The following is a 16,803-nucleotide window of genomic DNA, read 5'->3' on the forward strand; positions in this document are numbered from 1 at the left end:
TACTCTACTCAATTGACAATGACTCTCATTTTCCTCTATATCGCTGTCTACAATGCTCAGTATTTTTGAGTTTTAAGTAAATTGAAGTGGTGAAACGTTCAATTTTTTTTTTTTTCATTCTCAAGAAAAAAATCAAGCGAGATTATGGGAGTGTTTGCGAAAATTTCTACTTTTAAAGAGTGATTTTAGTAAAGAAAGTTTAAAGTCGTAGCAGAATTAAAAATGGATAGTGTTTGTAAAACAAATGAAGAGCAGATAAAAGCTAAATTGGGTGGTGTTTGTAAAAAAAATCATTTTTTAAATAAATTTAATTGGTTAAAGATCATTTTGTTCATATGTGTTAAAAAGACACTATATTGGTTTAATATTGGCACTTGTCATTTGATAACAATAATTCTTTTACAAAAAATAAATATATTTTTATTGCAATATGAATGAAAAAGTTAAATGTTTGATTTAATTATATTTTGACTATGTAATATAGTTGTTTAGTAATTCATGCTCAATAAATAACCGTGCATGATCGCCGAAAAATATATTTATTAATTAATCATAGAAATTTTCATTTATATTTTTCTATGATATAGGAATAATATTCAATAGTATAAAAAATAAAATAAATAAATTTTAAAATATTAAATATGTGAAATTATAAATATTGTTAGTGATAAATTATTCAAACATTCTAACATCAACTTTAGAAGAGCAATTTTAAAAATAAATTAAAAGGGCAAAGCGAAATAAAATTATTATATTGAGGGTAAAGTAGTCCAAAGAAAGTTGAATTTATTTACAGAAAAGTCAAAACAATTAGAAGCACCCTAAAAAAAATACTTTTTTGAACCTAGAAGCTGAAAAACGCTTTTAAGAAGCTCGCACAAACACTTCCTACGCATAGATGAACAACTTTCAAAGCGGCCTATATAGAAGTAAATATTAAAAATAAGGATAATTATACTTTTTTTCCTTGAGATTTAGTGTAATTACACGCAGACCCCATTTGATTTGAAAAATTATATCTAACACCACAAAAGGTTGCTTCCGTTTAACAAATAAGTCTCTCCATTAGTCAAAGTTCACCGAGTATACTAATATTAACAAAAAAATTGGATAAAAATTTATATTTACTTCCGGTTGACTTATTATTGATTTATTACAAGTTAAATAAATTCTTTTATAATCAAATTATCCTATTACATCTTCATAGATGAGTAATTTTTTGATTTGTAATATTAAAAGAGGATTGCTCACATTTTTTCCCAATTGAACTGGGGAAACTGTTGCTATTCCCGTGATTAGTCATATGTTCAAGCTCATGGTTCACAACTTTTATTTATTAATCTTAGCTCTATTTATATATTTCTGGCTTTGCGTTTGATAATTGAACAGTTAGAATCATACAGATTAACTTTTTTTAAGGAGGAAATATTGTAAGATGGTGTCACTGATGTGTCATGTAAGAGTAGGAGGCATATTAGATGAGATTGTTGAGAAAATAATATGATATTAAAATTATAATTTAGTTGGATGAAGGGAAATTTTTTTTTTGGTCCATTAACTTTGTCCGCGATTAATTTTAGTACACTAATTTTCGTTGTTATCACATTTTGACCAATAATTTACAGAAATGGTAAATACAAATTAGGATTTTATTATCAATTTTTCGACTAATTTAAATATTTTCATCGGAAATTGTTGACTTGGCAAGGCCATGGTGAAAAAACAGCCAGTATAGCCATGTGTATTTCTAAGTTGACAATGACGTGTACAACTTGTTAAATTATAAGTCACGTGCTAAGCACGTGAGTCTTCTCAGTCAAATTCTTCAGAAGCAAAACGAACAGAAGCAGAACTTCCCAAATTCTTCAGTCCTAATTTCTCTCCCTTCTTTTACGATTTCACTCTATTATTGTGTGAAATCTAAAATTTTTGCTACTAAAATGGTGGTGATGAGAGACCCATCCCTCAATGGAGATCCTCCCCCCGATTACGGTTAGTTTTTATCCCTAAGTACCTTATTTTTTGACTCGACTATAAATAGATTTTGTGTATTGTCTTTGTCAACCAACCATGACTAAAAATTGTGTTGAATGATGTTTGTTTTAAGTGTTAAAGGTGCCGTCTTTTTCACATGTGAACACTATTTTTTTAATTTATTTTGTACTTTTTAATTTACTCTTTGTTCGACAAGTATGTCGGCAGATTATGGTTTCTTCTATTATTAAAAGCATGTTAGCAGATTGTGGCCCCTTCAAGTATTAAAAGTTGTGTGCTGGTACATGTTGGAAAGATACATTTATTAGTATAATCCTTTGCATGTCCTGCAAACTATAAAAGCAGTTTGAATGTTGTGGTCATTGAGGATATGAAAGAATTCACATTCTTGAGTAGAATTTTTTTTAAATTCATATGTAATGGATGCTAGAACCAGGTTATCTGAATTTTTTTGGCTTTGTTCTGTTTGTTATTTGCGTAGATGCCAATCATTTTGTAAATTTCCTCCTATATTTTTTCTGAATTTTATTCATGACTAGGACCTCACCTGCAGCCACATGCACTTTTTAGGACTCTAAATCCTCTTTCTTTTTTAGGTCCATATATGTGTCTTTGACTTTTAGTTCTTTATTAGTGCAAAACTGCAACTCCTTCTGCTCATTCTTTCGTGTTGGAATTTCTACTGCCCTTCAAATAAACTCACTCGAGGTAGGGCTGCAAGATGGTTGAAGATGTTATTCTATTAAAACTAGGGTTATGGAGTAGCTATCTCTAGTTGAATTACTGTGTGGTTTTTTCTATTATTAAAAGTTGTGTGCTGGTATGCATGTTGGGCTCTCCATATTTGTGTTTTCTTCTATGATTTTTTGTATTATTTTTGTTGTTGTTCTTTTTTTGACAATGTTATTTCTGTTGTGAATGCTTCAATAACAACATTCTAGAGGCAAGAGGAAAATCAATATTGTCAATGCTCGAATGGCTTATGGAGTATTTGATGAAGAGACTTCAACAAAACAGAGATAAGGCTTTGAAAAGGTGGAAAAGAGTGTTGTGTCCTAAAATTCAAAAGATAATTGACAAAAATATTGAGAAGCTTGGTGATTGCATACCAATTAAATCTGATGACAAGCATTACCAAATCTCATGTTTTGATGGGACACAATATAGTGTGGATCTTGAAGAGATGACATGTGGATGTAGAAAGTGGAATTTAAGTGGGATACCTTGTAAACATGCTGTGAGTGTAATATTTTATCAAGGAGAGGACATAGAGAAATACACATTACAGGGTTGAAACTTATTTGAAGGTCTATCGACATCCAATACTTCCAATCAATGGGAGGGATGAGTGGAAGAAGAGTGACCTGAGTCCTCCAGTGCCACCAAAGGTTGTCAAAAGGGTGGGCAGAGCCCCTAAATCAAGTATAAGACTTGAACCAGATGAGCCAGTGCTAAAGGTGAAGAAAAGAAGAGGTGCTCCAATCCTTAAGGAATGTTCATCCAGGATCAAAAAGCATCATGTGGAAAATGTGGCGGCCAAGGACATAATGCTAGAGGTTGTGCTACCAAAACTGCATCAAATGAGTGTATCCCTGATGCTTCTAGCCAAGTCCCTCCAACAAGACAACCAGAGAAAATGCTGGTACATTTTTCTGTAATTGTTTTATTTTGGCATATTTTTCTATCATTTTTTTAATTTATTTTAATTTTCTGTAAAATTTTATAGGTTAGAAGAAAGGGTAAGACAATCATGCAAAAAGCAGAACCTATATTGCATAGGAGAACAAGTAGTGTAAGATTCTATTTACTTCATTATCTCCAAAATTATTGCTCTTGTGTTGTTGTTTTAATGATTGTGTTGGTTCTATATAGATATGTCCCAGTTGTTGCTCGTGTCGCTACAAAACTTCATAATAGAAAAGCTCCAAAGCCATCTGCAACTGCACCAAGTATGTTTGAGCAATTTCAATAGTGCCAGAATGGAGTGAAAATTAAGGAGCCAGCTTCTTTTGTTGATGCTAAAGTGGGTAGAAAATCAGTGGATGAGCAAGGGAGTTCTGGATCAACCCCATCTATTGTAAAAGGGGGGAAAAATTTATCACTTTGTCAAATCTTAGTAATGCCATAAGTGAACTGCAAAAAGGCAAGAAAAAGGCCTAAAACTTGTAATGTATTGGCAAAAAACCAGTAATCTTTTGGCAGAGACTTGTATTCTTTTTGGCAGACATGTATTAGCAGAAATGTACTGAAACTGTTATGAAACTGGAAATTTTATGTGCAGAAATTTGATGTTCCAATTATGCAAAAATTTGATGTGATGTGCAGAAATTTCATATTGAAATTGTGTAGAAATTTCATGTTCCAATTGTATGTGTGCAGAAATTTCACATCCCAATTGTATGTATGCAGAAATTTGATGTTCCAATTGTTGAAACTTGTGTATGTCTGCAGGAATTGAAAATGAAATTATAGTTCCATTCCCATCCCTTAATCAACACCAAACTTAAAAAAGTATAGATTGATAAACAATTCCTAGATACATTCATCAAAAGCAGTGACACCAAATCCTACTTAAATACATCGATATTACATGCACCCTACTAAAATAAATTTAAATTACACACATCTTACACAAAGTAGAACCTAAAGTAGAAAATAAGAACGACAATTACAGAAATTAATTTTCATTTTCTACATTTTCTTTTCAGCTTTGCAAAATCCTCCTCAATCTTCTTCATTTCTTCAATCTTAGCTTCGTATCCGGAATATTTTGCTATCAATCCAAGGATTACAACCTTTACCCGAGCACACATTGGTGGATCTTCCCAATAAAAAAAATCCACATCCTTCGGTCTACATAAGGAATGAGGAAAAATTTATAGAAAAATAATTGAGAAAAATGGGCAAAAAATTGTATAAAAATGAGAACATTTAACTGAGAAAAATGGGCAAAAATTTACATAAAAATGAGAGCATTTAACTGAGAAAAATGGGCAAAAAATTGCAGAAAAAATCGAGAAAAACCAGTTAAAAATGCAGAAAAATTGAGAAAAAAAATGAAAATTTCAAGGAGAAAAATGAGAGAATAACCTTATAATCTTCACAAGAATGAAATCTTCTACCTGGGTTCTCATTAGTCAATTAAGTCCTAACTATAGCTCTCTTTCCACAGTAGCACAAAATCGGTCTTGAAATGGTAGATATGATTTGAAGACGGGATGAGGATGGAAGCAAAATGGGGAAGAAATGGTATTTTTCTCTTTTTATTAGTTGGTAATTAGCTTTGGGAGGAAAAACTAACATTTTTCCTTCCAAAAATTTCCACCTCAAGTGCCATGTAATACTATAGTGCCACATGGGACTAAAAATCCCCAAATAAAAGAGCATGTGCATTTTCCGGCAAAAAATCCAATTTCCGTTCGCCGCCGTGCTTAATTGACCCATTTCTGTAAATTATTGGTAAAAATATGATAACAACGAAAGTTAGATACTAAAATTAATCGCGGACAAAGTTAATGGACCCAAAAAAAAATTTTCCCGTTGGATGAATTGGATTTTACATGAAAAAAATATATCATATACCTAATTATTATTTTTATTATATATTAATTATATAAAAAATGTAATATATTTGGGTTCAACAAACTTGATTTTGAGCTATAGTTTCTCCCCATGTAAGAGCACAATTATAATTAAAGGCAATAAGCATAGAAATGCCTAAAAAATAAATAAAAAATTAGAAAAAGGAAAAATCACAAATGTGGAACCCTAAATACCAAAAGGACATTGGGTCAAAAGCCCTCTCATGTGAATGAGGGTTAATTATATTGATATTTTTTAATATTATATCAAAATATATAAATATTTATTGTCTTTTGAAAAATTACAACTACACTCTTTGAAGGTATATTGTAATTAAATTGCGCCATCTATTTAGAAGCAAAGCCTACACAAACATCTCTCGAAAAATATTATACTAACACCTCTTAGGGGGTGTAGCCGTAATTTTGTAAAAAGCATAGAGTATTTATGTATTTTAACATAACCTTAGGGGTGCCAATATAATGTATCCCTTGAATAATGAGCAAAAAGATTAGGACAACATAAATAATGGGCAGATATATGAATGATACCCGACCTTACATTAATCACCAAATAAGAATATAATGAACTTCCCAAGACTTTGCACACACCATCTCTTATGCAAGTCTAGGGCCAAAATCGAATTAAGGACAAGACAAAACTGCAGTGAACATCCCCCAACTCTTTGGCCAATCATGTTACAACAATCTGTTAATGAAGTATCTCATTATCCGACATGTTGTCATGGAGTTGATAGTTCTAATCGTCTCCCCCACGTTTAGGGCTTGTCTCAAGAAACACCTGGGAATTGCTGAGCAATTGCTCTAGTCAACTAAGGAGCATAACTATCATAGTCAGTCAGCATGCACACAAATATCGCATTCCCCGCCATGCACGTGCGCACCATTTGCCAAGCTTTTCCAAATAGGGGGCTATTTACGAACGCGAGCAACATGCTGCTATCTGGGCGTAGGGTGTTGCCGGCGAGTGCATCATTCCGCCTTCTATACGCCGGTTGGTGAATGCGCACGCAGCATCATACCTTCTTTTCCATGCGTTCTGTTTATACACGCCACACCCCTCAAATCGGCGTGTATCAGGTGCTGCGTGCGGGCACAACCTATCATCTACCTACACACCATTAGGCCAATGCTGGAAATCATGGGCACAAAGATCATAGACACATGGCCAAACTTGCCTATGCACGCCACAACCATGCACCACTACAGACAAAGGCCAAGGCATCGACCTGTTGCCACAGGCACCTCTACACAGCCTACCATCTCGTAGACCAATATATTGGCTGCCTCAAGTTTGTCAAACAGTTAGCCAACTTTTGTGTCACTTTCACTCCTCAAAAGTAGGAACCCTTTCTAAGACCCCACTTGATAGTTTCGTGTAGGTCTTGAGACATTAAACACAACTGAAATTAGCGTTTAAAGTACAATATAATATTGTAATTAGCGATCAAATTGCTCATCTCATCGCTATTACGATGCGGATCTCATGCAAAAAAGAGTCAATTGAATCGTTTAGGATACTAACTTTGATGCATGGTAGTTTGTGTAAATGATGTGAACATTCTCAAGAACGATACCTATCCAAGCAATCAATGAAAATCGATTACTAGTTTTCCTGTAGTGAAACCATTCTGGTCATTGTAAAATCCAATTCATCCAACGGGAAAAAAAATAGTCATTGTTATCCAATTCATCCAACGGGAAAAAACTAGTCATTGTTACATGAAAGTCAAATGACTAATTCCTATCTACTGCAACTAAGGAGTTCTAGTTATATTAATCATGCCCCATTGACTTTCATGTGACAACTCATATGAATCAGTTCAGTAAACTTGATAAATCCTTATCAAGAACCCACTAAAGTGCCCAGACGTCATATGTCATTGTCTATGAAACACAAGATTCATCATATGAACGTATCACCTAATGCAAGACTCTAAGGAATCATGGTCAATGCCCCATCTCGATTGATTCATCAACTTGGAACATTTTAGATCAATCAATAGAGTTTGGCTTCATGAATACCATCATTTGTCTGATCCAACCCCTTAGCGCTATGATCAAAGGTCTCAACCAAATGCATACAAGTATTGTATAAAGTATAAGATAAAGATGACAAAAGAACGATTCTACAATAAAATCTATATATCTTATACAATTACTAACATTTCCTTGCGTCGAGTTTAGAAAATTAAATAGCTACGACTCATTACATAAAATATCTTCACAAATTACGTGAGTGGTTAAATATATAATTACAACCATTCGAATTAAGCCCGGGAGGAAGGACAGATATTTATAAGATAAAAGAATTAATTACAATCAATTATATGAAAAACTTTTATTTTATTTAATTAATGCTATAAATATAAAATTTCTGCTCATTTGTTGGATTTAATGAAAAAATCTGAATAGCGTGTGCATATTTAATGAAAAGCAATATACGATGGATAAAATTTAAAATATTAAATCGAATGAGATGAACAATAAAGATGAATTAATTAGTTCTCTCTCTCTCTCTCTCTCTCTCTCTCTATATATATATATATATATATAAACAGTTGGTTTCTGCCCAGCACCCTGAAAACTAACTAGAAACTTCAGTAAGCATAAATGTCAATATTCTTGGCGTGCATGGAGAAATGTTCATCTTCTAAGATCAGAAGCAGTGGCGGAAAAGAGGAGATTGCGTCATGTTGGGGGCGTTTCATGATGCTGATGCTTCTGTGTAGGAGAAACCAAAAAGCCCACAGAAAGCTGGAAAACAGTAAGAATCATGAGACGTCAAAATGGAAGAGGAGGGCGCAGCCATCTGCTTCCTTTAGATACAGTCCGCAGAGCTATTCCCAGAACTTCGATGAAGGTCCTCGTGACAGCCAAGACTCGTCGCTGCGCAGTTTCCAGTCAAGGTATGCTGCACCTTATTCATCTCATCACTCTAATTAATAATGATCGTGGATTCTCACCTGCATGCTGATCCACGTCCTCAGATGAGGTATAACAAAACTTAGGCCCATCCAATACCAAGTATTATATAGTTGGAAAAGCTAGAGCAAATATATTAGTAGTAGACGAGGTGTGTATAAAATACATGTGAGAATTTAAGGGTTAAAACCATTATCATTCGAGACTCGTACCAAAAAAAAAATTCATACTGAACAATTTAAACATTATAGAAAATTAAGTATTCATTATCTGAAATAATGCAATCGAAATACATAAAAATATTTTATAGTTGAGATTAATATATATTCACAATCTGCAATAAATTTATATATTTATACATGTTTATATTACATTGATGTGACTATCATCTTATATTGTTGAACAACATGGATTAATCGGGCCATCAAAATTCTGAATAAACCGTTAGATATAATCAAACTTACAGAAAAATATATTTGATAAAATTTTAGACTTATTGGATGTATGGATGTCGAGATATTGTACTCGGAACATAAGAGTAATCATTCAAGGCAATGTATCGTTGAATCAGGCCATGTGATTTTAAATCATAGTGTCTGATATGATCTAATGGACACAGTCTTATATATATATATTTAAATTTGTTATGAATCGGGTGCCCGAATTTTAAGATATCGTAATTATTGTTTAAACTTTTTTATCTCATTAGATATATAATAAAATAATAATTAAAATAATTAAAGTTGTACAACCATCATTATTATTATTATTATCATTAATTTTAAATTAATTCATAGAAATCATTAAATTTCGACATAAATTTATAAGTAATAAAATAGATTGCATAATCTTAATATAAATATAAAACTCAAAAATTGATAAAAATTATCATAAGTGAATTACTTGTCAATTAAAAAAATATAACACAATACAAATATATATTAAAATATGACATAAAATTTATATGTGTCATATTAAATAATAATTTTAATTATAAAAAATATTATAATTTACTAAGTTGTTGGTTAAATTTATTTTTGTATAAAAATTAAGTGTATAAATAAAAATATCATAATTTATTATTATCCAAAATAAAATATGAAATTGATTAATAATATAATATATGATCAATTTTGAATATAAAATTGATAAAATATTGAATGTGAAATTAAATATATAAAAAATTTAAAAATAAAAATATATATAAAAAATAAAAAAAGCTCAGGAGCGGAAGGGGTTCAGGTTCAAGGGCGACGGCGAAGAGGGAACCATCGGCGACGGCAGGGGAGAAGACGATCGGCGTTGGAGAGTGGAAATGGCGGCCATAGTGGAGTTGTGACGCACGTCCATAGTCGTCTTAAGATCTTGAACCAAAGCCGAGAGAGCACCCACCGAATCCTGAAGCTACTGGAGGTCGAACTGCGAGCGAGTCTGCATGACAAGCGCGGACGGGGAGGCAATGAAAGCACCAAATGATATGCCTTCAGTCAGCACGGCGAAATCGGAACCGACATCGACAAGGTTCGCCAGAAAGATTAGTGAGATTGGACTAACAGGAGAATAAGTTTGTGTTTTCAATTGGATTTCACTGTTCATTCTTCTCTCAATTCTCACCATAACTACATATTGTGCTTAAGATGCTTCTGGAAGCAGTAAATAGCTATCAATCAAGCATAAACTAATAATCTGATAACACCAATTTGTGGGCTGCAGGGCTGTATATGGATTCTTGCCTTAATCCAAGTACCGGGCTGGTTTGCGAATATCTTTTCTTGATCTGCCCACACTTTGTGGGTGGGCCTATCATTAAATCATTTGTAATTTTAAGGGAGATATATATAATTATAATAAATTTTATAAAAATTCATTATAATTTACGTTATATGAATATTTTTTCGTAAATATAAATTTTATTAATGTAAAAATGTATAAAAATACAACAATGAAGGCCGTGAGAACAGGAGATCGGGCAGAGGCAGCCCAAAAATATACAATGACATCAGTACAATTGTTTTTCAAATTCTATAAAATACACAAGATTGCAAAGAAAAGCATAATTCGAATATCGCAAAGTAATGATTACGCCGTGAACAGTAGATAGACTAAGTAAAAAGATTTTACATAAAATTGACGAAATTGTTTTTTTATTATTTAATATTTATACTGAGTAACACTTTATTTTAAAATTTTCATATTTGTTTGCGTTAATTAACTTAAACTTCTTTTAAAAATATAAAACTATACTTTCTCTCAAAAAAATTTTAAAATTACATTTACACCCTCCAAAAGATCGTCATTTACACCTAAATCCCTACCATTATAGTTTGGACGAAATATGTCCCTACGGCAATTAAATGATTCTCCGGCCTTTGCAAGTAATAAATACCAATCTTTAGATAACAGCTTTCAATTCAATGTTTCTGGATTCTGCTACAAAATGTAACTGTTTACACTGAAACTAATCTCTAATTCCAGGCAACAGATGAGCTATTGAATAGGTAACATGTAGAAATATGCATACAGTTGGACCAGCTGAGTCTACCAGAATTCAGACATTTTTTTCTATTGTCCGTGGAAGTTCCCATGTAAATTTGGTATATGCAACTTCAATAAAATCCCCAGGTGCCAGCAAAGTTTGTTTTCTATATCAAAGAACTTAATTTAGTCAAATGGGCAGAAGGAAAACATAAACCTCAATCCTCGGCACTTGTTCTGTTTCCCTTATTTAAGGATCACATTATCTAGAAGCTTAACATATCACCAAAAATAATTGTATTGGAAAGTGCATACTGGTGAACTGAATATGCATACTTGTGCCAAGGCCAGACTTACAAGACTGTTTTCTGCCGAATATAGCGTTTCAGATTCGTAACTTTGCCAGTCCACTTAACTTTTAACAAGATGTGTTCTTTTTCATGTCAAAGCACTTATATGCAGCCCCATAACAGCTCTGTCAGCTCAACCATTTCAACATAGACGCGACAAAAAAAAACATCACAAAATTGAGAGCAATGTAATGAACGTTTTAAGTATCGCAGTAACAACAATGATCCAATGTGTATATAAAAACCAAGCAAATATCAACCAAATGACGTCAAATCTTCCTCTATATGAATTAGTCATGCTAACTTCTCCCATGACCCTGACAACCAAAACTCCAAATATCCACCAGTATTAGAAGATTGCATGTTACGACATGTCGCAGGAAATGAGCTCAGAGTAAAGAACTTAGTGGATAATGATAGGCATCTCCAACATCATGTCTCACCAATCACAAAAGTAAGTGGTATATTTGCAATTTATGCAAAGATAGTTTAGAGAGATGGGTGCCCTTAGAGCTACTACAGTGTTGATATTACATGTTATTCAGCTCCATTATGATATATTTTCCTTCAAGACATGGAAGAAATAGACAACACGTGTATAGTAAATAAGCATTCTGTTATCTTTGGGCTTGACATCTGCTAAATTAGATGGTTAACCGGGGCTGTTTATATTTACGTCTATTAGATTAAAAAAGGCCTTTGTCATTTACAAAATCTAACATTCACTCGTTTACAATGGCTAAAAATTCAGTCACATCATCCAAGCTTCTTTGAGTTACATGGTTAACTCAGTTCGCGAAATCCACCAAATACATCCTTCCACTTCTTCTATTTGTTTCTAGGGGCAAGCTGTATAATGATTCATGGGATCTCAACCGCCTAGAAGTTTTGGACAATCCATTAACAAGATTAGACATAGGTGTTCCAATGAGCTTATAAGCTCTTAAAACATCTTATAACATGTTGTAGAATGTTCAGTAATCTTTTTAGAAAGTTAGCTAATAAGATCTCAGAGATGTTAAGAGTTTATAGGCTTTTCTAGAAATGGTAATGAGTTTTAATGTATTTTAAAATCTTAAAAGGTTCCTTGAATTTTGTCAATATCAATTGCAAAATTGCAATTACTAGCATCTTATAAACTATATATCTTATTTTATCCAAACACTTCAAAAACTTATTCCTAACACGAGATGTAAGTATCTAACAAGCTCCAAAGGATATTTTATAAGATGCATGAGATTGTAATGTTATTGAAGAAAACTTGGCAAAATACCCTCTGACTTGCTGTTCTGTTCTCCCCATGTTTCCGTGTCCTTCAACCATCTAATGTTGAAGGAGAGATGCCACTAAAACATCTAAATCACCAGTAGACAAGAAAAAGACATTGAAGAGACACTTCATATGCACAATAAAGTCCTTGCTAGATACAAACCAGAACTTAAATAGCATAATGCTTTTGCATGTACAATTGAAGAAGCCATGTTAGAGATCTAATTTTATTTTCTAAATACATGAACATGTGTCAATTAAGATGGGTAAAACATGGCAATAAGATGGAAGGAAACAAACTAGAGAGAAGGAGAAAAGAAATATTGACCACAATTACAATGGCCATGACAATAGATCCTACTGCGGAATAGAAACAGGAAAAGTACTAAAATATACAGCATAAAACTGTATCCTTCCGGAGTGAGGCAAGATTATTCAATGTTTTCCTTACCATAGTCCAAGATCTAAGATCTCTAGTAGAAAGGGAAACATAACTCAAATGGCTGGACAAAACACGTCTCATGACATGAAGTTGGCAATGCAAACTTCGCATTGGAACGTGCTTCAAAATGATAAAAATACAACAATATCCAGGATGCAAAAAATGCTCCAAAGACACGACAAAAGAAAAGGGTGAAACCAGCTTTCAAAGATGAATCATAGAGAATCATTATGAACTTAAAGTGTTAATAAGCAAGGTACCTATTATATTAGTCATGTTTCCAAAAGGCAGCACAACACTAACCACCAGAGTCCCGACGTTCACTTGTTGATTGACCTAATGACTACTACTTCATTCCAGTTCTTTAAGCAGATGCTTCAAGCCGCATGTCTCTCTTTCCCCTAACAAGACATTCTGTGCTGTATCCTTCGCCAACTTAGGGATATATTTATTGAAAAATTTGTCATCTGTATACGTGTAAATTGTTCCAAGACTAGGCCAATTTTCAATTAGATTCCTGCTTTCCAACATTTCCAAAATTCGCAGCCGTGGCTTATACCTCTTTTCAATGCTGCATGCAAGTGACATCGGGTTCTTGACAATACAGGACATACTGATCTTCCCAGTGGCAAGTAGAACCTCTTTTACATTCCTTATTTTCTCCATGGATCCAGAAAACAAAGATGGCGCCTTCTTAAACATTGCCAATATATCGCTTTCTGAAAACCCCAAATCCCGGAAAGCTTGCATCTTGAATTCCCAAGTCTCCTGGCTCATTGAAGCTATAATTCGAACAGCATAAATAAACATTTTTGATTTTCGATCCATCCCCAGTTTCTCAGCCTTACTTACAGATTGCCTTATAATTTCTGGATGGAGCAAGAGACACCTCGGGTAATTATAAATGAGCATATTGATACGCTCCATAGGTACGCCACAGCTCTTCAAGAATTCGACATTGGGCACCATGGTTTTCTCCAAATCCGATGTCACGAACCACGCGGATAACTTCAGAAGCTTCGCCACTTCACGATTAGATCCCACCAATCTCTTTAACACAGATAATGAGGGAATGATGTTATTCTTGGCGCTTAAATGCAAAATCGCTGGATTACTTGAGATCGCCTTGGCAATTTCATCGGAAGAAAGGCCCAAGTCTTGGAAAATCTTGATTTTCGGCTTGATGCTGTCATCAAGTCTAGCCAAGAGGAACCGAGGCCTATACTTCACAATTTTCTCTAATTGGGTATGTGAAAAGCCACTCTCTTTGAGGTATGAGAGTATTGAATTAGATTCTTCTGGGTTTTTAAGCCGAGCCAAAACTGAGGCAACCTTGGAAACCACTTCAGGAGAAAAGTTGTGCTTATGCAACAAGAAATCAGAGACAGAAACGTCGCTTAGAGGCTGCCCATCAGTAGATGTACAGAAATAAAGCAGAGAATGAGAGGAAGAAACATGGGATTTGCGTCCATACGCAATGTTCTTCCAAACTAAACAGGTGAGATTTTTGCGAACAAGTGCACTCATCTTGAAACCAAGAGATTGAGAAAATCACAAATGAATACGCTGAATCATTGGTTATAGAAAGGAAAATCACTTGCCTGGAAAATTCAAGCTTCCCAAGCCAACGAGTGTGCAAGGCTCAGTTGTCTATTCAGGGTTCTTGGACATTTTAAGAATGTCCCCAAGAAAAGGAACCCTTGTAGGACACTAGCGCCGTCGCCATACAAAATGGCAGAGCTGTAATTTTGGTTTGCTTTCAATTCTAATCGTTTTTTTTTCATTAAATACACTTTTCACCCTAAATTATGTTGCAGAGAGAATTCGATTAAATGAGGGGCGGTACATAAATTATGAGTAAATTGCATAACACCCCCTTTATTTTAGGAAAATAGCATGAAACCTCGTATATTATGTTTATTGCCAAAAAAATCACCTGTATTATTTAAAATGTAGTAAAATATTCCCTTTTCGTTAGAAAGTAGCATTTAAGACGCCTAAAATGAGAGTGAATTTGTTTCTTAACACCTTTTGACATTATTTATATATGCAAATGTCTATTTTGACCTCTTTTGTTTGATATATAAGAGAAAATCACTATTTAAGTTTAAATATATTTTAATAAATTATATATTATTAATTAATTTTGGTATATTTGATCAATTATATTTATTTAAAAAATATTAACTAAATATTAAAAACCCTACAATATATATAATTTTAAATTTTAAATTAACAAAGCAAAATACAAAATTTAATATACTAAATTTAGCTTTTCAAATTTAAATGTTTATATAAACATAAATAAAAATCAATTATAAAAAATATATTAATAACAAAATTAAATTATTATTTAACTAAATATATTTTAATAAATTATAAAAAAGTATATAAATTGTTTTAAGTTTTATTATTTATAAATAATATTTAATTACAATTATCATATTCTAAAATAATTTAATAGTTTTTTTATTATTTTCAAATTTTTGAAAAACTAAATTATTTTTACTTATTTTTTAAAAAATAAAATTTTCAAATCCAAATTTGTTTTATATGTATACATTTAAATTACAAATTTATAAAAAAAGAAGAGAGAGAAAAAAGTATCGTCTTCCTCGAAGCTTCCGGCCAGCACCATCGCATTCCCCAGATCGAGTGCGACGGCAAGGTCCGCGTCGCCGCCCACAGAGGCAGTGGCCATTGCTGCAGCCTTCTAGTATATATATATAGATAAATAAATATACGTATATATAAACGGGCACAATTACATTTTTAGTTATATAACTTTAAGTTATCAGCACTTTTCATCCTATAGCTTTTTTGGTTTATGTATTAGTGCCTTTTTTGATAAATTTAGTCCTGCACTTCAAATTATATATTCTTTTTATGTATTTCAATTATATTATTTCATATAATGGATACGTTTCTACATAATTAAATTGTCCAATACAAATTTTTTTGTACCATTTTAATAAAAAATAATTAATTATTTCGAATATCATTTGTAACGGCTTTTCAAACAAGGAGGAGCAAAACATCATTTTGTTATTTTGTAATACCTTTTGTAACAACCTTTTATACGGCCTCTAAACGATGTTGTTCATGGTAATATAAATATCATATTTTACAGCACTTTTTGTAACGGCTTTATAAACGACTCTATTATTGTAATTCCTTTAGGAACGGCCTCTCAAGTATTGCAGCACTCATTGTAACGGTGTTTGGAACGTCAAAAAAAGAATATATGATTGATACTTAGCAGATTTTTTCCCTTCCTCCGTCTCACTCTCTTCTCCCTCTCCCCCACCCAGCCCCCGCCCCCGCCCCCGCCCCCACCACCAGTTTCTCTCTCTCTCCCGCCCCCCTCCCCGACCCCTACCACCACACCCACCACCAGCCCCGACCGCCACCACCCCACCACCAGTGCCATCGTCGTCTGCCACACCACTTGCTGCACATTTTCCCCGAGAATGTGTTATTATTTTTTCTAATTTTATTGAATTTTGTTTTTGTAATTAAAAACATGTCTGTGATTTTTAATAATTTTCTTTATTTTTTATAAATTTTCCATATTTTCTATAATTTTTCAATAAATTTTCGTAATCTTAAAAAATCTAATAATTTTTTATTTTTTAAAATTTTCTATAATTTTAAAGTATTGTAATCATTTTCTGTAAATTTTAATTTCTTTTCATAATCTTTTGTGATTTTTAAACATTTTCTATAATTTATATAAATTTTTTCA

At 32.8% G+C, this 16,803-nt stretch overlaps 1 protein-coding gene across 1 annotated transcript; it reads right to left on the reverse strand.

Moving 5' to 3' along the window:
* Window positions 1–12,916: 12,916 nt before the first annotated feature.
* LOC105177210 (uncharacterized) lies at window positions 12,917–14,853 on the reverse strand. Its single transcript, XM_088875431.1, has one exon. It carries the CDS (start codon window positions 14,583–14,585, stop codon window positions 13,410–13,412), a length of 1,176 nt encoding a protein of 391 aa, XP_088731557.1. The 5' UTR covers window positions 14,586–14,853; the 3' UTR covers window positions 12,917–13,409.
* Between the last annotated feature and the right edge of the window lie 1,950 nt (window positions 14,854–16,803).

Source organism: Sesamum indicum, linkage group LG2 (assembly GCF_026168435.1).
Source record: "Sesamum indicum cultivar Baizhima isolate 11 linkage group LG2, ASM2616843v1, whole genome shotgun sequence".
Classification (NCBI taxonomy): domain Eukaryota; kingdom Viridiplantae; phylum Streptophyta; class Magnoliopsida; order Lamiales; family Pedaliaceae; genus Sesamum; species Sesamum indicum.